Consider the following 26,858-nt stretch of genomic DNA (forward strand, 5'->3'; position numbering starts at 1 on the left):
TCGGCACACTACTCTTTCTAGGCACTATAGTTATATACAGGGTGTTCTGTTTTTAACCTGAAAGACCTTTATTTTCACAACCGTTAGTCCTAGATGTATAATTTCAATTGTAAAAATGTTCAAAATCAGATGCAGAGTTCAGATATTGAAAGTTTGAAGTTAAAATTTAGTCACAAAATACGAAAGTTAACTTTTTATACGGGCCCTAGGGCCCCTAACTAATATTTAGAGAAATAATATTCATTGAAGACTATCACTGACACAAAAATCTTGACATTTGTGCGATCAAAACTCAAGGAGAAATTAAAGTTCTAAGTTTCAAGGGACCATACAGAAGATGAGATTGGAACTTATTGCCCTTTCCGAAAAATGACAGGTGATTAAAGTAAGAAAAACAAGGTATTTATATTTTTCATTACTATTTAATAATAAATTCAAATAATATGCTGTGATATGCAAAAACACACTACAAAATCTCAAACAATTTGAAAAACCACATTCTATGCACACATATAATTTTAAACTTGTTAACAGTTATATTTTCCTCCAAAAGGTGTTATTGATGGCGAGTGAAAAGTTTTATAAGTCACAAAACACTGCGTTTCATATCTCGGTCAATATTGGTCGTACTAATTTAAAACTTTTTGTGTTGGAATTATTTCCCTTAATATAAGTTAGGGGACCTGCGGTTCGTATAAAAAGTTAAATGTTGTATTTTTTGACTTTTTTTTTTATTTTCACTTCAAAATTTTAATATCTTAAGTCATTTTTGCAATTGGAAGTATACGTCTAGAACTGATGGTTGCCAAAATAAAGGTTTTGCAGGTTAAAACGGAACAGCCTGTATGCATAAATGACAGGGTTCGAAAATATCATATGCGATATTTTGATATATATTTGATATTTTGATATAGAGCCGATATTTTCAATCAGCACAAATTAAAATGTTAAAAATAGATAATGCATCCTCAAATCACTATTTATTTTGTTATTACAATATGTAGATTTAAAATTAAGGTTTCATTATTTATATCTAATTATTTCATTTAACATTTTTATCAATTTTAATTCTGTTAGTTTAAAATTAGCTGCTTTACTCATTTTTCTTGTTACCTAGTTTTACACAGTTATATGATTCAGAAGTAAAGGATATGCATTAGTTGGTGCACAGTTATAAGAAATTTCCTTTTTTTCTGACCAATGTTTATTATTTAACTAGGCACTTTTAATATGAATCAAAATTGTTACATTACTAATAATTTCAAGAATATAAAAAAATAAATGTTGGATTACTTTGTTATATTATGATGAAATAATACATCATTAAAATATAATACATAACATTTTGGTTCTTTTTAATAAAAAATGAACAATATTACTATCATTGATATAATTTTTATATTGAAAATACCGCAGTTAAAAAAAATAAATATCAAAAATATCAAAATATCATGATATTTTGAAAATAAACATTGGATATATATCATGCTATATATCGACTGATATATATTGGCGAACCCTGATAAATGAGCTAATTAAAATGCACATGAGAACTAAACAATGATATAATACATTATATCAATACGAAATACTGCATTGATCAAGCAATCTGATTGTTCAACTGGCACAAAAGTGAAATAATCATTTCTTGAAGAGTTTGAGGCTTGCAATATTCCTCTAACCAACTAAAAACACATGCTGAGAGCTCCCCAAAATTGGCAACAGAAACTGATGAATTGAATGACTGGAACAAAGAATCACATATTGCCTGAAACTATAAAAAGAGGTGTCTTAGATATACTAGAAGTTAAAGAATGTACATAGATCTTGCAGTTATGTGCATAAACAATAACAAGAATACAATGTCATTTGAAAAGACTTGCAGGAACAGAACATCTTTTGCAATCCTAATCCACAAGGATGAAGAAAAAAAAATGATCAAAAGTAACTTTGTTTATTTAGTCCAGAAGTACAACCCTGCCCATAAAGGACACTTTATAAACCAAGACATTGAATGTAATTAATTTGTAAGATTTGTCTTAATGATGAAAATAATACGCAAATATAGTGTTACCTTTTTGAAATCTCATTCTGTTCAGATCTCTCTTATTCTAAGTATTTTGTTAAGAAAATGAAAGTTTTTGTTTAAACATATTTCTTATTGAAAATAAAACCCTGAAGGTAACTTTCAAGTCGAAGAAATAACTGCGGCCGAAAGTTCATCTGGGTGAAAGGTTCAGGTTGTGTTACTTGAATAGGACTGTCAACTATTGGCCTAAAATATGTTTTTTACAAAACTGGTGTGCTCTCTTAACACAGATAACTTATATACAGACATTAGTCTTTTTATTCTCCTCATATTATCTTGAGAAGTGTTTTGTGTCTCATTTTTTCAAAAATCAAATTTTCTGATTATATTTGTTTTTTAACAATATAAATGGATTTCTATGCCTAAAGACTTCATTTTGGGCTTAAATGAAAACCCAATAAAATTTATTCTACCATAATTATGATCATTATTCTTACAAAATAGCAGTTTGTGATGATACTGGGCAAAAAGAGATAAAAGCATAAAATTTTTCATTTAAAAAAAGACCAACCTTTGAAGAGCAATATCTTAATAATTGTACAGCATGAGAGTTGTACTTTAAAATCGTAAATTAGTTAGTATCAAAAATGCAGTTTATAGGTTAAAAGATGCGAACTGAAAAAAGGAAAAATTTTGCAGATTTTCACGTGTTATGCAGCGAGCAGATTTTCTGAAACTGCAAACTTGTATTCACACTACCCAAACAACACATTATGAAATCAAAACTACATAGAGCTTTGCAATTTTAGCTCTTTTTTAGGTAGGGAAAAAGGGGGCACATGTGAACAATTTTTTTCATGTCTTTATTTTTCAAAAATATTGTCAATTTCTCAACGCAAAAGTGTCTTTATGATTGTAAAAACTTTTCTTTGTTTCATGGATTTTTTAAATATTTTTTTTTACTTTATGGTATTTTTAAAAAACGTCTGCAGTTGTTCACATGTGCCTCTAGAGCTGGGCACTTGTGAATAGGCCTGAAGAAAATATGAACACGGGTAAAGATAGCAGGTAAAGCATCATATTTTAAAGGAAAATTCTTCATTATGGAACATGTACCCAAATAACAAATATGTTGAAGGGTTTGTAACCTATATTGCATCAGTTTCAATTGTACAGTAATTGTTACACTAAGAAAATATTTTTTCCAAGTATATAACTGGTCAAAGTCTAAAGTCTCATAGCCTGTTCTGATCACTGAATAGACTAGAAAAAAACTTATATGACTACACAATACAAAGAATTTTTTATTATGTAAGGGTTATTCTATATATATTTTGCTTTTAAGCTTCATACATTGTTTGATAATGTATTTTCAAATGATTTTGAGCTTAATTAAATGAAAGTATTTTGTGTCTTTTTATTTCCTGTAAGTATTATATAACGCTAAATTATTGATCAACAACTAAGCAACAAAAAAATTTAAAATAATAAACAAAAATAAATAATTATTAAATTAATAACAATTAATAATACATTTACAAACTGATTATAGGAACATAATAATTATAAATATTTACACTTTTTTTACACTTACAATATTCTATACTAAAAATAATATTATGGAGAGTGGCTATGGGAACTGTTCACTAGTGTCCCAGCATACTTGTTCAATTCACATGTGCCCCATCGTTTACTTTAGAGCTAACTTGCAAAAAAAAAAAAAAAAAAAGAATTTTTAATTTAATAAAAAAATTTAAAAATTGTCATAAATTTACTTGAATGTTCATACAATGGTTCGCAATACTTAGATTTATATTAGCTGTTAGCTTTTAAAATGTTATCACATGAGCAGACAGTGATAAAAAAATTTCAACACCTGCTAAAACAAAGTTGCCACCACAGATACATAAAATGGCTCATTGCTTCAAATATTTGTCCAAGAGGTACAACCGCTACTGTCCTTATTTGAGAATTTTTTCAGATTTTTTGCTTGAAGTGATCTTCCTAAAACATACCATGTTCACATGAGCAACTTTTCCCCATACATTATAACTGGACTTATCTGACTCTTCCAGTTTTTCCAGTGTGCAGAAACAGAATTACCATATGCTTTTTAGCCAGGATACTTTAATTTAAAATAGGATAATTTCACATCAAATTGCCTAGAACCATGTACGGTCATGTCTCAGGTTTTGTCCTTTATTTATTTATTTATTTATTTTTATTTTTTTTTGAATATACATCGATGGGATAAGATTTTTTTTTTCTTTTTTTCGAAAAATAATTACTTTGGGTTTTTCCAAAATTTTGATTTTTGATCCCTTTTTATGAAAGTCATCTTTTTGGTATGAGTTTAGAAAACCTCTCCAATATCTTTATTTTCCAACCATTTAAACTGAATGAAGAATCAATTTCAAGCAAATACTTTTTTCTTTCAGTATAAACAGTAAGTACTCTGTAAATAGTGGAGTTATGCCACTCCTCAGATTTTATGCTATTTCAATTGGGAGATTTAATTGGACATAGCTCCGGAGTACCAACTAATATCTGCATCAAAAATATTTTGTAGTATGTTTAAAACATTCTCTTGAGATATAGAAAAAATAAGAAGGGTGTGTTTTGTTGTTTTGAAATAAAAATAATAAATGGTTGCTAAAACAATGTTGGTGTTCCAAAATACAAAATTTAGAGGACAGGGTTTTTTCTGAGAGCACAATAAATTTTGAAAAAGCTACCAAGAAAATGTCACATCCAACGTTGCTCCACTGTAATAAACATTTTCCTCCAAAGAATAAAAATTAACTCAAATTCGTCTTTTAACGAACTAGCCACATTAGTTAACCAGAAAACCAATTTTGAAAAAAAAAAAAATCACATTCAACATTCTTCTAGCCGACCATTCCACTATCTAAAAGAAAAGATGAATGGAAGGACAACCCCCTACCACTTGAAATTTCATTTCATCACTGACTTTACTATTGTTTTGTCCAGGTTGGCTCTGGTGAACTTTCACAATTCTTTCATAATTTCTGAAAGAAAAATATTTCATTTTAGCTACAAATAAAAAGGTTCAGAAAGGCATTTCAAAAATGTTGGCCTAAAATAGCTATAAAACTTACTGTTTCATAATATTTAAAGCAACAACTTCTTTTCGAAGTGCATTTAACTCATCTTCTTGCTTTTTCTTTTGTTGTATTAAAAACTGTATGTAATCGATTGCTAGAAAAAATATATAAATTTTGAGGGATACTTGAAAAAAAAAAAGAAATAATAACCTACTGCTGCAAGCAACATTGTGCAGAAATAAATATACTACTCAAGATAAAAAGGAAATAACAAATTTTTTAAAAGGTATAAGTAATAATGAGAAAGAAAGAACTGTTGTTACAAAGCAAATTGCAAAGTTTATCGGGCAAAAAATATTTTTGGGAAACAAATTTTAAAAATACTTCCAACAACTTTTCTGATTTCAACAAAAGTGTACATTATGCAGATAACAATCAAGTCTTTTTTATAGAAGATAAAGAGCTTCAACACTTTCAAGTTCATAGTTTTGAAAATATATCAATCTCTTTTTTAGGTTTTGAATTTTCACTGGAAAAAAGGCTCTCGCAGGAATCCCATTTTATTCTTAAATTCCAATTTATCTTCACATACGCACTCAACTCTTCACTTAATAACAAAATGTTTAATACTAATCACAGCTCTGCAAAAAAATTTAATATTTATTCTATCTTTAGTTGTAAAATTTTTTATTGTAAAATTTTTTATTTTCTTGACATTAAAATTATCATTGACTTCAACTGTAAAACCACTATTTATGATAAAAAGTGCAAATTTCAATTCAAAGTTGACTGTCTGCAAAGTTTTTCTTCTTCCCTCAGCAAAAAAGTTTTTATTGGCATCATTTCGAAAGCCATCAGAATCAAAAGAATTTTCAACACTATTACAGCATTCAAATAAGAAATTAATCTACTTAAAAATAAACTACTTGAAAACCATATCCAAAATTATCTCGTAAATAATATTTTCTCTAGCATAGCCTTTAACCAACACTTCGCTTCACTGTAACGGTCTAACTGTTCAGTGTATGAATTTTCTGGAGGAAACCATATGATATGACTCCAGTTGATGATGTTTTATGAAACGTGTTTTCTGGTTGACCTGGAATGTCTTTGGAGCTGTTTTATTGGATGAACCTTTTATTTATTTTTTATTCATTTGATTGGTTTTGTTTAAATTTTATTTTTATCGACTGGCAGGAAAACTGAACCGATGATCATGGATTGGAACTTGCACCTGGACATATAGTTAAATGGGTAAAACTTTTGATTTTTTGCTGGCAGTATGGTGGAGGGACATTATTGATAGCCTTGGCTTCTAATGTCCAACACGAAACCCCAGTACTTCATTTTAGGTCTTATTTCCAAAAACCTGCATTCACTTTTCACATGTGGTGTGTTTAACCCAATGTTATCCTGAATGTTAGTTTTTTCAGAACAGGACAATCTACATTTAGTTTTAGTATAAATTTATCTATGTTGATGTTGTAACTTTGTCTGTTTGTTATTTTAAATTCATACGATAAAAAATAATTTAAGCATTTAACTGGAATCTGAAAAAAGGCCAATTTTATTGGAGCGACGGAACATGCACGATACTTGTATATATATTTTTTTAATTCTACTTCTCATTACGACCACTCAACATAAAAAACCTTTTTCTGTTTGACGGAGATGTCGTTTATATCGAACGTCGGCTGTACAACTTTAAATTTGTATCAAAATCTGATTTCTAATTGAAAAAAAAATTGAGAGTTATTGAAATCATACTGACAACACATGCAAGGTAAAATATTCTACACAACAGAATGCACGAAAATATTATCCAGGCAAAGGTTATTAAGTATGTGGCAAAACCTGAATTTTGTGCCATGCTGGAATGGGAAGTAACCCAGTATTAATAAATAAAACAAAAACTAAAGCAGAAAGGTTCTTACCTTGAAATATTTGAAAGAGGTTTTTATGGAAATTTAAAATTAAAAATATTAAAATGTAAAATGCTTAAAAAATTTTCCTTGAACAGTTTAAAATGCTTTGAAAGGTATAAGATATACAAACGCCATAAACAGGTAGGCACCATTCTGTTTTCTTGAAAAATTGACATTTTTCTGAACTTTACTGGTAAAATAATGACTGGTTCCCTTAGTTTATAACTTAATATTTGCAAATTTTGTGCTACTGTTTATCTTTCTTTCTTTTTTGTATTGATACAAAATTTTTAAAAAAATGTAAAGAAACCTCTATAGTAGTAAATTTAACCTTTTTGATTTTTTTTTTAAACTTTAAAATAACATTTTAAAACAACACATATGACAAGAAAACAACTTACACCTAGACAGAATGGTAGCTTTACTGAGTTTATAACTACTGATACTATCTTGTTGTTGACAGGTGGGAACAAGAGTTTGCAAGTCTTCATATCCTCTCTAAATGGAAACAGAAAGTTTTAACTATATTTTAAAGCACAAATCAAAGTCTTCTAAATAGACTATTTGAGATTGTATCCAATTTTGTAGACACAAAATACAGGGACACAAGGGATAAAGGTTGATAGGGGAAATATGTGTCCCCCAAAGCTCAAAATTTATTTTAATAACTATAAAATAAAGAATTTAAACTGATATTTTTTTCCATTTTGTTAAGATATAATTTTCTTTAAATTAAAAAAAGAAAATAAATGAATAAGTTGCTTAAAAATACTTCTTTTTGAAAACAATGTAAATGAATTACACCTGCATTTATACTGTCATGCCTCAACATTTATTTCAGATTTATTTTTAATTGTATTAAATGTAGGTAATGTCATTAATTTTTAAACTATTTCTAAAATGAACAATAATTTTATCAAATTCTGGAAAATGATGGTAGCATTGCGTTTTCATGGACCATATAGACATATGTTATACTAATTTACACAAAAATAACTGAGCCAATTTTCACAAAACTTGGCATACACTTTATTTTTGCATGCCGTCATACAATAGTTTTATGTTGATGCTCCATCAAGGGGGATCAATTAAAACTTAAACAGCTTAAAGCATTCAAAACTATTAACATAATTTTTATCAAAATACACAGCATAAAACTTCCATGAGTCTTCAAAAATAATTTTGCATGGTTCTAAATATGTAAATCAGTACTTCACTTACAGCACAAATTATGAAGATTCTGGTTCCAGGAATGAAACACCTAGTTGTATAAAAAGGAGAAGAAAAAAAGAAACTGGTGATATAAAAAGACCTACACTTTTTTTTTGGTGCAGTAAAGTTCCAACAATACACAATTTCTGGACATAAAAATTTAATGTGTTCAAAACTGAGAAAGTCTAATCTGTCAATCCCAAAACCTGCTTTCCTTGAAATTCTTTTATTACTCTGAGCAGCATTTGAAAACAAATTCAATGTTTGTTTTAATGTGTAACTTGAAGGCACAAATAAAAAGCAAGAATAATCTTTAAAAGTTTAAACAATGGTTTTCTTACTCTGCAAAAGAAGTAATTTCTAGTCTTAACAACGAAGAGAGCATCATGCATGATTAAACTTAGATATGCTATATGAAGGATGTTCATGTGATCTATTGTGCTGATTAACACTAGAATTACCGGAGGGATAATTTAGACCCCAAGCACACTGCTAACTGCTCCTTGTTTTGTTAACTGCTCCTTGGTATTTTCATAAAAAGCTTAATCCTTCCACGACTTTTCTTAAATCATTGCGCTGCGTAATAATATAAAGGTTTGGAAAAAATTGTACTTTTTTAAACCAGAACTATGGGTTCTACCTAGAAGCGTGAGAAGGTGTCATTTTAACCCCTTTAAGAACAAGAGAAATCCAAATAGATTTTCGAATGCTGAAGCAGAGTAGAAACTTGAAAAAGGCCACTTAGAACATATCACTGCAAGAATTTGATGCATTCATAATGTTTTTGTATTTAAAAAGGAGTATTAGCCACTAGTTTCTAAAATACAGCTGACACAGCGCTCGTTATTTTAAGGGCATTTTAAACTCTTTTTAAATATTTCATGACACCTAATTAAAATCGCATCACTGTAATTCTAGTGTTAAAATGAAAGAAGTGGGGAGTATGAAAATTGAAAACAGGAAAAAGCTCTTTGAAAATAAAAGGCGCATCAATCTGAAAAAAGTAACACTGGTTTAATTCGGAGCGCAGTTGATATCATTAGCCCAATTACCTTCAGCAATCCTAAGTCTAAAATCATTCCCTAAAGCTCAAAGTAAAGATTATTCTTTTCTTCTTTCAAACTTAGCAAATCTAATGAAAATTTAGTATTTAGAAAAGGAAATAAATCCTTTCTTTAAACTTAAAGAAATGCTTTTTATAATTTCTAAAATGTACACCAAAATCATTTACAATGCTCACGAGCTGCAGGAAGAACCAAAAACAATACTCAAGAAAATATTGAATCAAATTTAATGTTCAAATGAAGGGGAAAATGATCAGTACACTTTCAAATAGAAAATTTTTAATATGAGATTCTACTTACCTTAATAGCATCTCTCCTTTTTTGCTCAGCTTGTGTATGAGCTTCACGTCTGCGCTCTTTGTAGCTCAAAGTTGATTTCTCTTCACTATCCTCATCGTCTGAAACATGAGAAAAACTATATACCACCAGTTTTACAAACACATTACTTTGTTACTAATAATTGATTAACATAAGTCACCTTTCTAATTCCAAGAGAGAAATATCTTAGTCAAAAAATTTGACAAAGCAAATACTTGCTCTACATGACATCCGAACATTATGACAATAAATTTTATTACCAGATACAAAGATTAAATGACACTGATAAAATAAAATCTTCTTTCTAGCAAAGCATCTAACAGGGGAATGACAATTTTATACAGCTGGCACTAGATAGCAAAATCTACGACCAATTGTGAGCTTCCATGATTTTCAAACATTTTTTACTAAAAAACATGTCTAGAAAAAAGCATACAGTTTCACAACTTTTCCAATAAAAATACAATATACAGGGTGATCCAATTTGAGTTTCCCCGAATTTATTTTTTTAAAGACGCTTACAAAATGTAATGCAGTGTATCAAGAGCTGAAATTTCTACTTTCTTTTTTAATTCATTTCTGAATAATAACAGAAATATTGCAAGGTTCTGAAAAGATAATTATCCCAAACATATTGTCGCCTCAGAGCAACAGTAAGACATCTAATCGAAGGAATTACAGAAAGATATCCTACAGTTGCTTTGAGGTGACCATGTAAACAGAACTCTCTGGAGCCATGCTAATTGAAGTGGAGATTGTTAATGCAACATATGATACATTCAGAACTTACTCATAAATAGCGAAATAATAATAATAAAATCTTAAATGCTTTTAATGAATGATTTTTTTAAACAAAATTATTTGATTTTAATTATGATTTAAATGAACAAACCCTGCCGTAATGACAGTATCAAAAAAAAAAAAAAAAATCTGCTGAACTAAATTTGAAATTTCATTAAAAATATTATATTAACTGCTTAGTTTTCAAAATCTATCCACACACAATTTGTGATCAATAGAACACACAAAATATATTTTTTTTAATTAAATATTTCTTACAAATGTAATTTTAAGTAGACTGAATAAGTAGACTTTAAAATAGTTCATACCAAAAATTAAAATGTCCAAATTGAAACTTCAAATTATTTTTTTCATTATAGTTCAAATGTTAAGAATACACATAGTTCTTATTGTCTGATAAGAGTTTTAGCTAATATTTCAATAGGCCAAACATTTATCTTTTTAACTTAAAAGTTACAACTCATGAAAACAACAGTTACATTTTCAGTTCCAAAAGAAATTCTTAGTTTCAAATATCTAGAAGCAAAGAAATTAAAATTTGGAGATATCTAGAGCAAATGAGAAAAAGCTCAAAATTTCCGTACTTTTCACATCCCTAGCAATAGTAGAATTTTTTCTGAGCTGTTTTCAGTCAAAAGTGAGTATAATCTCATAATCTTATAAATTTGTCATGCAATCTCATAGGTAGCTCAAAAAGAGTATTTTAACTACACATGCAAGATGATATGTGACATACAGTGGTACACCAAAAGGCAATATGCTACACTACTAAAACAAAGTAAATTTGTTAAAAGAAAAAGGTTTTGTTGATGACCCATTCTCAAAATAAGTTGAAGTTGCAAGTACTGCTGTGGGCAGCTGAGGAAAATGGCAGTTTTAAAAATGAGGTTTCGAGATATTTGAAGAAACAGATTTTGGACTCAATACTAACAATAGAGACATTTTTGAATCAGACGTTTTTTTTCAGCGGAAACCCAAAAAGCAAGCTTGTAGAATAAAGCTAACATACAATAGATGAGAGAAATGCAAAAAAAAAAAAAGTGAAAAAAATATGCAGTTAGTGTCTTTTGCTTACCCATGACAGAATAGAATTCCAACAGAAGTTTAGTACATATGCCAACATTAGAGATGTTTAAAAATCAATAATAATAATTATTATTTTGAATAAAATTATTATTTTCCAGTTCAACTTTTTTGTTTTCTTCTAAATTTTCTATAAGCATTTTTGTCCCAACTGCTCTTGTAAGCTTTTTAATTCATAATCACATTTCCTCTTTAATTTTAAAGTATCCCTTCCATCAACTTTCCTTTCATTTTCTTCTAAACATGTTTTGTACATTTCCAGCTTTTTTTTCCCCCTTGTGTTTTTTGGTCTCATCAAACGGATGAAAAAAAAAAGTTACTGAGAAAATATTGGAAAGATGGGAGAATAGCTGTCAAATTCAGAAAATATAGGAGGACTTTGAGGCCTGGTGATACCGGTTGAAAAACTTTTGGGATAATTGAGGTTCTATTGTACAGTTTGCAGTAAGGTGTAGCAGAAGGATCAGTTTGATGCAGCTGTGAAAGCATTATAATACTATACATGCTGTCTGACCACAGATTGTATGGAAAGACAAACATCTGGTTTACAGGTGGAAATAAACGCATCTATTAGTTTCTAAGGTGAAAAAAAATGAATGTGGTTCCAAATGGGTAATGAAGTCAGGCCATTAAAGTTAAAATAAATTTATTAATGGAGTCTAAAGCTAATTGATATTGAAACATATCAAAACAAAAAGGGTTAGGCACATGCCTCAAAGAACTTAGACGATCCTTTCATTTCCAAAGCAAACATACAAGTAACTACAAAGGGGAGTGGCTTCAAATGAAGTTTTATAAAAAATAAATGGAAAGCGAATCAAATCATTCAATAAAAAGAAACCATAAGTTTTGCTTCACACTCCCCACCTGAACTCTTCTACGAGTTCATTAACAAATTTTACTAATTATGTCATTGTTATACAAGACATTTATCAATTGATATACCAATTAAAGTATAAATTTACCAAATATGTACTAATATTTACCACTCTTATCTTTTACAACAATAATGCGAAGTTATGACATTTAAAAATTCAATAAAGTCAAGTGATCAATAATTACCATTTTAACACATGATGTCAAATAAAAAATGTGCATGGTGAACTTAATTAAAAAAAAGACTAAAGTAAAAAATGAAAAATAAAATGCAAAGTTTAAGAAGTTCTCAGTTAAAAAAGCAATCATAAAATAATTAAAGTTCACATTTTAAAGTTTAATTTCAATATTCAAATTTCAAAAGTATAGCATTTGAAAGGTCTGAAAAGAGTTTCTAATTTAAATGGATACAAATGCTAGACGGAATGCTGCAATGGTCCATTGCTGGTTTTCAGTTCATATCAACGATTTTTTTTTTTTTTTTGTCACGATCAGGAAGCACTCTTTCAACTTAACCTTACTTCCATAAAAGTTTATTTTTGGTGTTTTTTTCGATTAACACAACATTCCCTACTTTGAACTCAATGTGCGTGTTTGGATTTTTTACTGAATGAGCAGTACGTAGATCTAAAAAGCAGTTTTTTCCATCTATCCCACAGCTGTTTCAAGAGTAACTATTGATATAATTTCTTTCTTTTCAAAAGAGAGGATATTTTTTAAAAACAAGGTCGATTATTTCGGCAAATGTAAGAGGGTATGAAAGTTGATTTTGGCCAAAATTAAGGAAGAGCATGGATATAAGGGGTCTTGGCTCATCACTTTCGTCATAAACATACGTTAGAGGTCGTAGATTAGGGATTACTTCAACCTGGGCGAGAACGGTGTGGTCATATCCTCGAAATTCAAAAAGACTTTCCCAAGTATTTTATGCAAACACTCCTTAACAGATCAAACAAGGTGCTCCTAAAAGTCTACCCACCATGGGGATCTCTCCACGATGTTTTTCCAAACTATTTTTTCTTTAGTTAGAAATTGCGAAAGTATTTTGTGAGAGATAATTTTTGATAAATCTTCTTTTTTTTTTCTTTCATTCTCTAATTCAAGGACTTCATTTTCAACTAAAGTTGAGGCATAACTACGTTTACACTTCTTGAATTTGGGAGGAGGCGAACAATCTTCACAACATTCAATATGACTTCGCTTTTGGAATGTTTTTTGTGACTTGCTCTCCATGAAATAATTTCCACTAGTATGAGAATAGACAGATTGTTCTTCATATTGAACTTTTAGTGTCATCCTCTCGAAGTACAATAATTGTTTCTTCATCCAGAAGTAAACCATCCCGGACAAACAGCTTAATATCATGTCTTTCAAAATTCAGTTTTTTTTTAATAAATCAGATTTTGAATCGGATATTGTTTTCAGTTCATGAGGTGACACATTAATCCAAACACATTTAAACCTTTTGACATGCAAGTCCGTTAAATTGAACAAAACTCTAAAAGGTTTATCAGTATCTTGCTTCAAATCAATAATACCTGAAGGCTTTAAGTCCCAAACTTTTGAATTTGCTCTGAAATCACACTATCTTTCACGACTACATTCATCATTAAAGAAAAGTTATTTTCACTCTTTTTCTCTTGCAAACACCAACTAAAAATTGTTTCAACTGCAACTAGTGATTTGCTTAAATGCTTTATATTTCCTGTAACAACGTTATAATAATAATCAGCACCAATTAAAATTGTAATGGGTTCTTTACTCTCTGGAAAATCCGCGAGTATCATATTTTTTAACTGTTTCATGCTATTAAAGTCTTCAACTTCGGGAGGTGGAATGTTTGATCCAGATAGTTCATCTGTAACCAACACTTTAATTTCTATTTTTGAGTTGGGAGAGTTTTTGTTGATTAACATAAGTTTGGTGACATCATACTGTTTTTGGATCGGGATTTTACTTCCAAATGCGTACACAGATAGTTTTTCTTTAATTAATACTTTGCATTTTGAATTATTAGCTATTTTTTGTGAGGTAAAGCTATGCATCAAACCACAATCCAGTAAAATACGTGTACCACAGTTCGAATTTAAGATTTCATTTTTTGCTAACACTATACTTGCTTGCAAAAGAGTCCTATTTTTATTTCCCATATGAGATATAGCCAAAATTACACTTTCCGTCTAATCATCTACTAAAGATTCTTCAGTAGATTTATTGTTAGCAAAACTGTTAAATTTATAGCAAATATTTTCATTGTGTTTCCCTTTGCAAATTTCACAAACTGACTTTGCAAATCTAGTCTTTGATTTTATGTTTTAGTCCTAAACAAAGATAACACCTATTTTGATCCTTCAAAATATCCCTTTTTCTTCAACACTTAAGGCATTACAAAAGGATGAATTATGAAACGAATTACAAAAAATACACTCTCTATTCAGTTTTGATTTTTCTTCTGCAACTGCAACAAATTTGTGTGTGGAGGGAACTGACTTTGGGTTCTTCAAAAGAGGTTTATTTTCAGAGCAATATGGTTCTTTAAATCTGCTATTATGATGAAAAAAACTATGCTCTCAAACTTTGATTCAGTTTGAATGAAATCTAGCAATTCAAAAATGTCAGTATGCGAATTATTCTCATTTTTTGGATTAAATTCCAAAGTTAGAACACTAGGAATATTTTTAAGTATAACTGCAGTAAGTATTGGACTATACTATTCCATTTTGATTCCCAAAGATAATAGACTTCTAACATTTGTTTCTATTTCATTATGCATTTTTCTTAATTTTGAAATGTCATTCAATTTATACACAGGAGCGAAATTTAACAGTTTGTCAAAATGTTCTTGAATTATAAGATCTTTTGATCCAAAACGCTCCTCGAGAATTTTTAAAGCTACGTCATAATTGTCACCAGTCATCTCAAATCCTTCTATTGCCATAGCAGCTGGTCCCCTTAAATAACTTTGAAGACGATTAAGTTTCTGAATTTTTGAAAGATCAGGATTATCATGAATCGACACTTTAAAAGTATTCCAAAAATTTAAATACTGAGTAATTTGACCAAAATATTTCGGAATAGTAAGTTTAGGTAGTTTGACAAATTTATTTTCAGAAACAGGTTCCTATTTGGAATGAGAAAGCGAAGATCGTTCTGAAATATTAATACTATCATTACTAAAATATGTGCTTTTCCTTTCATTATCTTTTACTTTTCTTATGACTTCAAAAAAGCATCAAAATAATTTTATCACAATATTCATAAACAGAAGACACTTTGGAGTCATACTCTTCAGCTTTTACCAACAGTTCAATTTTATTGTCAATCTTCATTAAAGATTCATATTTAATGTTCATCTGATCAATGATTTCTTCTAAAGTATCGAAATCGAAAGTTTCACTTTTCAAACAGCTATCAATTTGATTAATTAATCTAGTACAGGATCCTCTCAAAACAGTTCTGTTTTTCTTATACCTTTCAAATTTATCACACTGTTCATTATCAGACATTTCTGACAAAAAAGGAATCAAGTTCTTTGCTTACCTCGAAATCTTCAATAACAACAAAAAGAGGAGAGGGGGAGAAAGGGTGTCCATTACCAAGAAGAATGGATATGTGTGGAGAGTCTTTAGCTTTGTTATGTCTCACTTCTTTGTTCGAAATCCACAAAATAATCCACGGTATTCCAAGGCATTCAGAATGTTCATAGTTCTGTTTTCTTGAAGAACTTAAATTCTATTTCATAAACTTGATCAAAATCACAACAATGTTTATTTTTTCTAAGAATCCTAACAATAATATTCGATTTTTGTATTCAAATTAACAAAACTACGTTAAAATGAATCAAATTTCTATTCCTGGCCTATAGCACCATGAAAACGAATGTGGTTTCAAATAGGTAATGAAGTCAGGCCATTAAAGTTAAAATAAATGTATTAATGAAGTCTAAAGCTAATTGATATTGAAACATCAAAACAAAAAGGGTTAGGCACACGCCTCAACGAACTCAGATGATCCTTTCACTTCTAAAGCAAACATACAACTGACTACAAAGGGGAGAGGCTTCAAATGAGGTAATACAAAAAATAAAAGGAAAGCGAATCAAATCATTCAATAAAAAGAAACCATAAGTTTCGCTTCAAGGGATGTCGGCTTTTGCAAATGTATATTAGCCTCTAAATTAAGCAGTCTCATTCAAATGAGCTGAATGCGTGCATCAAATTTTTGCTTTTGCCAATTCAATACAATCCGTGGTTGGACTATACAAAAAAGATTCAGTTAAAAAAAAGCTAATAAAAATAAATACCTGTGTTTTGAGCAGAAGATGATGTTAAAAGATCTATTGAGCCTGTAGAAGATGTTCGAGAAAATGAAAAGCCAAGATTAGGTGCAGGTGGACTAGAAAGACTGATTTTATCATTTTCCGATGCTGAAACATATTGCAATAATGTTATGACTCAAAATATTGAACAATTTAATGAATTTAAAAAATTAGAAAAAAAAGTATGACTTAAAAGTTTTGTCTGGAAAGATAGCTCATGAATGAGAAAATGAATAAAGCTTTATAGAAGCCTTTAAATGTGTAACTTTATAACCAATAGTTTTAGAAGACGATGCAAAAATGAAAAGCTAACAAGTAGACTACCAAAAAAAAAAGCAAAGCATTGGACCCAACCAATCATTTCTAGGTATTTTTAGTAGACCAAGACTTGTTCTAAACATGTAATAAAACAAAAAGATAAGCTAATATTTTTATTCATAAAATCATTAACATTGTCAATTGGAAATGGTAAAGCTCTCATGAGTTCATAATTTAGTGCAATTTGTTATTATCAATTTAATAAAATTAGGTTTAAAACCTATGGTGATTCAATTGGGGTCTGTGGGGCAGTTGGTAATTAGTTAGCAATTTATATTATTTAAAAATAAAGATTTTTTTAAAAACATTATATGAATCGGATTTTTTTGCATTTCTTTAAACTGTATTAATTTTGTTACAATTAAAATAATACATGATATTTTAATAACAATGCATAGCACATATCGTCGCCTTGAGCAAAGTAGAGTTATCTTAATTATTCCTGGGATTAGATTTCTTCGTGTTGCTCTGAGACGACAAAATGGCAATTCTCTAGAAAGGTGCTATTTTGCACTCCAAACATATATCTTTTTTGAACTGCAAAAATCACAAAAAAATCATCAATTAATTTAGAGATTGGGCGTCCACTAACACTTTAAAAATACCTTTTTGCTGGCAAAATTACCAACCCTGATGATAACCATCACACATAATATCTAGAAAAAATTAGTTCAAAAAGTGCAAGCACTAAATAAATTTTAAAGAATGTAGACATTAGCAATGGTCATAGAAATGTTTTGTTAAGGTAATTATTGTGATTGTTACAATGTCAATTTTCACAATATACCATTGACACAGAAAGCAAAAACATTAATAAATTTATTAACAAAAAATAAAAAATTAAAGTCAAAAACAGAGTAAAATTAAGTTTAGCTTATGTTAAAATAATACAGGAAAAATAATACAGACATTTGTCTTGATATTTGGATTCAATTTTACCAAATATATATTATCAAGAGAAATAGACTTCTGACACAACCAGACTACATGTAAGAATTGTTCATAATAAAAATAAAGCTACAAACCAGAATCAAATCTTGTGTCAGAGTATTTAAGTTCTGCCATGTTGCCATACATCAAAAACACATTTTATTATGAACCCAGATGTTTTTAAATTTTATGGTGAAAACAATGGTTGATCCATTTAACACTGAAAAACAAAGGCATAAAAATATTAATTATACATTTTATATTAGGCTCTCCTCTGATATGCCCCCCTCTTGGCGAGATTTTAATTTTTCGCTCGATACGAAAATCGCCAATAAGGCGATAACTTGGCAACCCTGGTTTTGCAACTTGAACGCTGGAAAGTAGTTTCTCGAAGTCTCTTTTTGCACGTGTATGTGTGGTAGGAGGTAGGTGCTCATATGTTTCGCTCTTAGGGAGATTTTAAGTTGAATACTCTAAAATAAAGTTTCAATTCAAACTTTATTTTAGAGTATTCTTTTTCTTGTTGTTTTTTAATGTTAATTTAGTTGAATTTTCTATTTTAATTATGAGTTCGGTTTGTGATGTTGTCCAAATGTATCAATTGAAATTTTTGAATGAATCTTCTTTTTCTTTTTCGTCAGGTCATGCAACGTTTGGACGTACCGGAGTCCTAAATAGATTTTTTATATTTAAACTAATTGAAAATAAAGAGGTTAGGTAAGTGAACATATTTTGAATTATTGTGTTTTTAGTGTGTTTCTGGTAGTTTGTATTTTGGTCTGGTTGGCATTTTTGTAGCACAAAAATGGTGTTAATTTCACATAAAATCTGACTTTATTGTATACTGAACGGAGGAGATCTGTGACTTATATCCGACTGTGATGTATATTAAAAGTCGGAGGGATAACGGACCGAGCGGCAGCGAGGTCCTGGCGAGCCCGAGGTCTCATAGTACTTTCGTAATGAGACCGAGGCAGGGGTCTCATTACGAAAGTACTATGAGACCGAGGGCTCGTATCCCGGAGAAACAACGGAAAAAAAATTAATGCATTAATTTCATTAAATAATTAATGACATAATTTGAATTTTTCCTGTTGGCGCTAAAAAAGCATCGCTAAGAACGATGTATGACATATGACGTCATACATAGTTTTCTTGGCGACGCTTTTTTGGCGCCAACAGGAAAAAGTCGCTAAGAGGGGGGTATATCAGATTTGTTCCTTATATTACATCAGAAAAGTAGGTAAAGCATCTTGTATTGAAAAAAATATTAATAATAATAGTTTTAAAACACATCCAATAGTTTAGTTCCAGTAAAAAATATAAAAACTTATGAAAAACATTTTTTTTTTCAAATGCTTAGCTTTTGCAACTTTTATTACAGGGCAGTTCTCAAAAGGTGGGAGCAAACACAGACTTCAACTTTGAAGCTTCAACACCAAACAACTTTCATTTTAATTAACTCTAAAATTTTTGAGGTAAATTATAATGCTGTATAGAGACAAGAATTGACATAAATTATGGAAAAAAAGCTCTTCAAATGCCCTTAAAAAATACTTTCTTTGCTGAATTGCACAATTTTGGATATACCAAAACGTTAACTGAGCAAATGTACCATTAAAAAAAAATTTTTTTTAATTATTTCCATACGTTTCAAAAAAAAATTAAAGGCATGAATCTTACACTGAATAATTTTTTGTTAATATTTTACACAAATAACAAAAGTAAAGACAGATTATTTACTTTGTAAACGATTTTAGAAAAAAGTAAGTTTGAAATTTGATGCATGTCCAAAAGTTACGATCTTTACAATGCTATTATTTGAGAACTAAGTATATGATGTTTTCGTTTTAAAGGTATTTATCGATCCTCAGAATCAGTTTCTAATTGTTTAAAAGTGTTTTCATAAGCTTTTATGCAGTATCTTAGAAGAAAAATAATTTTTCTTAAACATACATGTGAGATGTCCAAATGGCGTTACGATCTTGACGCCGATAATTCTGTCGGTTTATTTATAATTTTTTTATAATCCACTGTCTTCTAACATCAATAAAAAAGATTATTATGATGTTATCTTCTTTAATCCATTGGTATTTTGCATAATTAATACGTTACACATTGAACAATACATAAATTACAGTAGAAACATGGCTGGTTATGATCGAACAAAAGCCATTTTGCGCGAAAATCGCCAAGCAAACCTCCGTAAGCGACAACACAGTATACGATAAGCTAAAGGTTACCAGAGGGGGATTCCAGTTTGACAAATGTAGTTAATCGTCAGCTGCACCAGTTTTGGCGCCTTTATCACCTGCGCTAGCAATTTTTTTTTTCAACCGCCGCTTTTATTATTTTAGAATTTTTTTTTCTCTTCTTTCTTTTAAACATAATTTAACGATCTCCAAATAGAAATACGAATTTCTTTTTTCAATCATTTTTTAGACATCGTTTTAATTCTTATGACATTAGAAAAAATATTCATTATTAAAAGTGATGTCACTTTTTACATTCTTTCTTAAAGCATATTTTGTTTATTTTTCCTTTAAAAATACATATGTCATATTTTTATGTCTCTATTTTTATTCCTTATTTGTCCCAATAAATCAAACTACAAGTTTGTATAATTATTTCCATGAAGCTTTTTTCTACCTTTCATCAACTTCTTCAAAATCATTCCAAAACTTTATTATGTGTAAAGAGCAGTATGTATAGCCATTCAAGTACTTCATTAATATCCTCTTTATCATTAAATTGAAAAATTCAAAAAGTAGTAAATAAAATTTTCATTGGAAAAGTTAAAAATCAGATTAACAGTTGTCAAAAATGGTGAAACTTACATTATGATGATGTCCAAAATCCGTTACCTACAGGACAACAATGTCCAAAATGTGTTACCTACAGACTGCTAATTTAATTTGCTAATTAACAATTTTTACAAATACCTGCTGTCTTTTCATGTTCATATATTGTGTTCTAGGTATGCATACTATAGAATAAAAGCAAAATTGATATCAAATTCGAAAATTTTTGAAATTGCTCAAAGTTAACTTTTTTGTAACCTTTTGAGAACTGCCCTACATGTTTAGAGCATTATAAGTTCTTTAATTGTGGAGTGTGGACCACTGAGTGTTAACGCAGTCACTATCAAAAATCTGAAACATTCAGTGAAAGTACTTTTTTTTTTTCAAATATTAATACACACACACACACACACACACAGTCGAGTCTTGACTTACGCGAGGGATACATTCCAAGACTCCTTGCGTAAGTTGAAATTTCGCATTGTGGACAAATGTATGTATACAAAGTCTTTTAGAGAGTTGTAAACATCCCTCAAACTGCTTTAAAGCATTCTTCAACTATACATTAGTTTCTTACATAAAAAACTGAATTTTTACTGTATCTAAAAAATAAAAAAAGCTGTTTTATTCAACATAAAATACTTTAAGATGCACAAAACGAATGATCGATTGGAGGGAAAAACATAAAATAAAACAATACGATATGCACAGTATGTAGTAAATAATAAAGTGTAGCACTATAACAGTACTGTACAGTAGATGCAGTAATAATTTTTATAAGCTAAAAAATGAAGATGATGATGATTTATGCCCCATGATCAGATTGTTATTCAAATCTGATACATTTTTAAACACGGTTGCCTCGCCTTTTCTTTTATTACGTTTCCATTTGTGGCAACAAATGGAAACTCTTCCTGGCAACCTCAATGTGGCAACTCTTCCTGGTCTCAATCATCATGGCCCCCACTAAATTTCGCTTACGCTTCAGCTCTATCTAGAGGGCCCTTCCTTTAATCCACAATACAAGAGAGCAGCTTCCATTTTCATAATATTACTTTGCTTAGACTGTGCAAGCTTCAATATTGAAACTAAATTCTGAACTTGTACATATATCTTTTTGTTTTGATTTTTAATTGTATGCATGGAAGATTCACTCATTCTTACTATCGTGCTACCGTTGATGTTTTGTAGTTGTTCAAGCATATCGAAAATCTCCCCCCCCCCCTTTTTTTTGGTCAGAAATTTTCTTTTTCCTCCCATCTTCACGAACTTTAGATGAAACAGCGCACTAAGATGCCATTATATTTCATTAACTTTAATATTCAGAGTGAAAAAATAAATAAATGAAAGATGCTGAGTGATTATTTGATGCACTAACAAAGCGATGCATAGACTAGTTTGATGTGGGACCTTTCACTGTCAGTGATGCTAAAGGGACGTAATAACATTCACAAAATCAATTTTTGGTAGTCAATAACGAAGCCGATACTTCTTTCCAAAAAATTTGTGTTGTTGACGACAAATTCGCATTAGTTCTAAAATTCATTATTCGGGAAAATTTCGCGTTATAGCCATTTCGCGTAACTTGAATCGCGTTGTAGCGGGAGTCGACTGTATAATTAAAACCCGACATTGTCAAGACTTTTTCCCATTGTGGCTGCTTAACTACATAATCAATGACAAAAACAAGATTTTGAATAGGCGTCAAGATGAAGGCGGAAAAAAGTTTTCCAGGCATTAAAATGAAAGATCTAGCTACAAATTTTGACAAATTAAACATAAATGTAGACCTGGATAAAATTTAAAACTGTCTGAAAACTCAAACAATTACTTTAAAATTTGCTGCAAAAATCTGTGGAACTTCTCCCGAGTCTTATTTTGCTACCAATAGCAAAAATGTAAAATTATATACAATAGCATTAACTTCACGCAACCAGCATTTTTTTTTCCTATTATATTTAGTGGGAGGGAGGTGGGGCATGTTGGTCCGCTTTTTTACTTTTCATTTTTATTTCATCAAAACATTTAATGAGCATTTCAATTTTCTACAAGTTTCACTAAACATTTCTCAATGCCACAATTTTTGTTTGAAAATGTTTAAATGATTAACTTTTTTAACTTAAATTTTTAATAGAACCTTGTAAAGTGGACCAACGTGCTCCACGGGGTAGGGTAACAACTTCAAATGCCATACACATGTATTCTTTTGTATACAGTCGACTCTTGGTATCTCGACTTAGCTTAACTCATTTTTCCCCTTTTGTCAAAGCTTTTAGATAGTCTCAAATTGCTGTAAATATTGTACAGAATGAGACCCCTATATATTTCGGATTCCTGAAATCCAGATTTTTTATTTCACTTCAAAAAAAAAAAAAAAACCCAACCCCCGTTTTAAAAAGTTCAAAATTCTTAATGTTCAGCAATTACTTGTTCAAAACACACTACTTTCCATTAAGCTTTTTTTTTAAACCGTTATGTTGATGTCCCATGTTATGAATAAATATCTGTTTTGCTCCAGTTGTGCAGCAATATCTTCTACTTTCAGAAAAAGACGATTCTTTTTTTTTCTCATTATAAGTATGCAATACAAAGCCTACTGAACAAAATTACAAAATTATTTTTTGTAAAAATCGATTGTCAAATTGCATAATAATAAAAAGCAACATCCCTGGACTATACGCCGAGCACTGCCCAATTATCTCAACTTTTGTTTTAGTATAATGAAATACATACTTTCATTCAGATTGGTCAGAAAATAAAAGAAATTTAGCTCGAACATAAGCAACTAACATAAGCTAAAACTAGGAAAAATGAGAAATACTGTATGACAGTGAGAGTTTTACTATTTTTTGAGTCAGAATCCAAAAGCCAGAAAAATCCGAAATGCGGAAATGTTGGCATCTTGAGCATTCCAGATTTGGGGTCCCATTACTGTATTTTTAAGCTTTTTAACCAATCTCCACAATAATAATGAATCTACACCTTGTCCTTGAAAACTAAATGAATGAATTACCAACATTTTGAAGCACAAAAATTGCAAATAACTGCAGACACGTGTTTCGGGGTTACAAGGAACCTCTTTCTTAATGCTAAAAAGTGTGAGCTTTTGTATGAAAAGTCATCCGAGTCTCTCCTGGGTGCCACTGTATAGTCACTTAAAACTTCTTCCACACACCTCAGAATTGACAACTGATCACAAGTTTCGATAGATTCATAATTTTCTGGCATCATGTTTAGGAAGGCTTTGTTTTTCCATCATGTTTATTAACAGAGGTACAGTACAGAGCTTTTTATCCAAGATCCAGAATACTGGGGATGTTTGTTCGATGTTCCCGCCATTTTTTAAAATATGCATTTTTAGCACTTTTTGAAAAAGTAAGCATCTTTTCAAATGCCTAAAAGAATACAGAAAATTAATGTTGCATTACTCAGGAAATTTGGTACAAAAATGAACTTCAAAGTTGAAGAGTCATCAGACACACAGGAACACAGGACAAAAGTTTCAAAATATTTTCGTGAACATAACAAAAAGGACACTCGAAAATCTGTCTTTTTCCCTGTTTTATTCCAAATTAAAACCAAAGAAATTTTTACTGACACGTTCTAATTTTACTTTTTATTGGATGATGGTAATTAAAACCATTTGGAGTATAATACTGACTACATGCAAAAATTGCGAGAAATGAGGAATATCAGATTCGTGAATTTTGATAGTAGATACATTGAAGCCTAGAGATCAGAAAGTCTGTATTTAGGCTACAACTTAAAAAGCAAATTTTAATTGATATTAATTGAATGCAAAAGCAACAATTAACAACTAACGTAACTGAATTGCAAAAGTGAAACCTTTCCAAAAAAAAAAGATAAAAGAGTTCACAAAAACAAATTAGGATTTTAAAAGGGTTCATTCATTTAATATTTTGAAATAATTTGATATTTACACATATTTCTGAACAGTTTTTTTTATGCTGCTAATATATAAAGTGCCCTTTGCCTCCCCAGGAAAGAAAATACTATAATACCTAATGGCCAATGGACGATATCCAGCATTAAGATCGAGCATTCCAACGTGTTGTTGAAACACAATATAAAATATTCCTCAAAAGCTAATAATTTGAAGGAAAAATACTGCATTAAAAATGTCATGCAAAGCTGATAGGCTAAACATAGCTTGTAAGAATCATATTGAAATCTCTAGTTTAAAAGTTAGATTAAATGCTGCTTAAATGTATTTTCGTGGGTCAAACAATTTTACCACAAGTTTAAGAACGAGAAATTAATTAAAAAATATAATGGCCTTCTCAATTCCTACAAAAGCATTGACAACATTGGAGTAAGCTTTTAACTTTATGATAAGAATTAGTCAGTAATGTGTGATATAAGAGAACTTTTCGATCATACCTACCCTTTTATCGGAAAAACAATTAGACAACATTTTATTTTTAATTAAAGCAAGCGACTATTTATGATGTTTCCTGAAACACATTTACACATGTAAACACGTACATTAGCTAAAAACTGACAAAAGTAGAGATACATAAAGACATATAAATTTTAAACTACACACAACGCTCAAAACTTTAATATGTTTATACCCATCAAAAATTTAAACCATTTTGATCATTACATTTTGAACGCAATGAGAAGAAGCTTAAAATTACTCACACGCTAATAACCATATGTTTATACGTCGCAAACATAAATACACTTGATAAGAATCACAAATATTGAAGGCCTGATGCCAACTAAACAAAACAAATAAAATCAGAATTGTTAAGGCAGATCCTCGTAGGCTACGGCCAGGTGCTAAAAGGTACTCCTTAGGGACTCTACGTTCGAAGAAACTCACCGGTTGACCGGTAAGTAACCAGTTACTAACCACAGCGTTCTATGATCAACCGGTTATTGCACCGGTTACCATTCTAAGCAGTTGATTCGTTGATTGGAGAACGTGATCATTAGCTGTTACGTGATTAACTAAGCGGTCGCTACCAGTCGTGCTCGTCGAACGTAAGCTATGTTTTTAAAGGGAGAAAAGCTGTCAAATCTCCAACCTCTTCCCTAACATTAACATAAAAAGTGTTTAATATTATTGCTTTTCTTGCCTTAATGTCGAAAATTTGTAGGGAAAGTCCCCAAACACTCTCCGTTCCCTTAAAGTGACTGAAAAAAGGAGCATTTTGGGGCCTTAAAGTTTGAAACAATTCTTCGGGAGACAACCTATTTCCTTCAAAAATTTTATTTAAAATTCTGTTTTCAAAACTTCAACTTCAATATTAAAAAATTTCGGAAGCTAGGTCAAAAACTGGGGACGGGAGGTACGCATTTGGCGGCCCTTTTTGTTTAAAACGCATGTTCCAATATGCAGAGAGAGAGAGAGAAGATTTATGTTTCTAGTTTAGAAGGGATAGCCATTACTAGCAATCTAAATTTCATCGTAAAAGGATAATATTCAATCAGAAATAGGAGGTGTCGGAGCGCTACCTCCTGGCATTTTTTCGAAATTGAAGTTATGAAAACGCAATTTTTAGACTATATTTTAAGTTGGGGAGGAAGGGGAGAGGGAAGTCCAGGATAGCCGATAATATTTCCAAATTTAATATCCCAAATCAATTGTACGTTATATTTGATTATGTTCAGGAGAGGGGGTCCGGAGACTTACCTCCTGGAAATTTTCAAGATCTTTATTTGAAAAACACAGAATTTTAGACGAGCTATGGTGATATTAAAGGGAGGAAGAGACTCGGGGTTATCTCCCAATAAGTTTTCAAATTTCAAACTCCAAGCACGAATTGTGAATTAGTTCTGATTGAGACAGGTAAAGGGGGGTCCGAGGGCTCCCCCTCTCCCCGAGTAGTTTTGGTGCCCCCCCCCCTCGCAACAAATTTGAACATTGTAGTTTGAAAAATGCAGTTTTTGACGATGTGGTAAGGAGAAGAGAAATGCAAGGGCCATCCCCCGAAAATTTTTGAAATTGAGGCCTTTTACGTGTGGTTGTAAGCTTTTTTTGTTAAAATTGAGTGCATATAACCAGTTTCTTGAAATTAAAGACCCGAGATCGTAATTTAAGCCAACCTTAGATGAAACGGGGGGGGGGGGGTGAGTTTTGAAGGGGAAA

At 30.4% G+C, this 26,858-nt stretch overlaps 1 protein-coding gene across 1 annotated transcript; it reads right to left on the reverse strand.

Moving 5' to 3' along the window:
- Positions 1 to 1,490: 1,490 nt before the first annotated feature.
- On the reverse strand, positions 1,491 to 25,434 carry LOC129231443 (max-like protein X). Its single transcript, XM_054865758.1, has 8 exons — positions 25,406 to 25,434; positions 18,035 to 18,159; positions 16,677 to 16,799; positions 9,596 to 9,693; positions 7,421 to 7,517; positions 5,149 to 5,248; positions 4,974 to 5,058; positions 1,491 to 1,774 (listed from the first exon to the last, which is right to left on the reverse strand). Exons 2-8 carry the CDS (start codon positions 18,084 to 18,086, stop codon positions 1,601 to 1,603), a joined length of 729 nt encoding a protein of 242 aa, XP_054721733.1. The 5' UTR covers positions 18,087 to 18,159; positions 25,406 to 25,434; the 3' UTR covers positions 1,491 to 1,600.
- Positions 25,435 to 26,858: the final 1,424 nt, after the last annotated feature.

The sequence above is a fragment of the Uloborus diversus genome, chromosome 10 (assembly GCF_026930045.1).
Source record: "Uloborus diversus isolate 005 chromosome 10, Udiv.v.3.1, whole genome shotgun sequence".
NCBI lineage: Eukaryota > Metazoa > Arthropoda > Arachnida > Araneae > Uloboridae > Uloborus > Uloborus diversus.

Coding starts and splice junctions, on each gene's coding strand:
- LOC129231443 (XM_054865758.1), bottom strand. CDS start 18,086: ATGTATGGCAACATGGCAGAACTTAAATACTCTGACACAAGATTTGAT. Junction 5,249..7,420: donor AGCTACCATTCTGTCTAGGT/GTAAGTTGTTTT, acceptor TATTTTTTCTAG/CAATCGATTACATACAGTTT. Junction 1,775..4,973: donor ATGAAATGAAATTTCAAGTG/GTAGGGGGTTGT, acceptor CTCTTTTTATAG/TTTCAGGCAATATGTGATTC.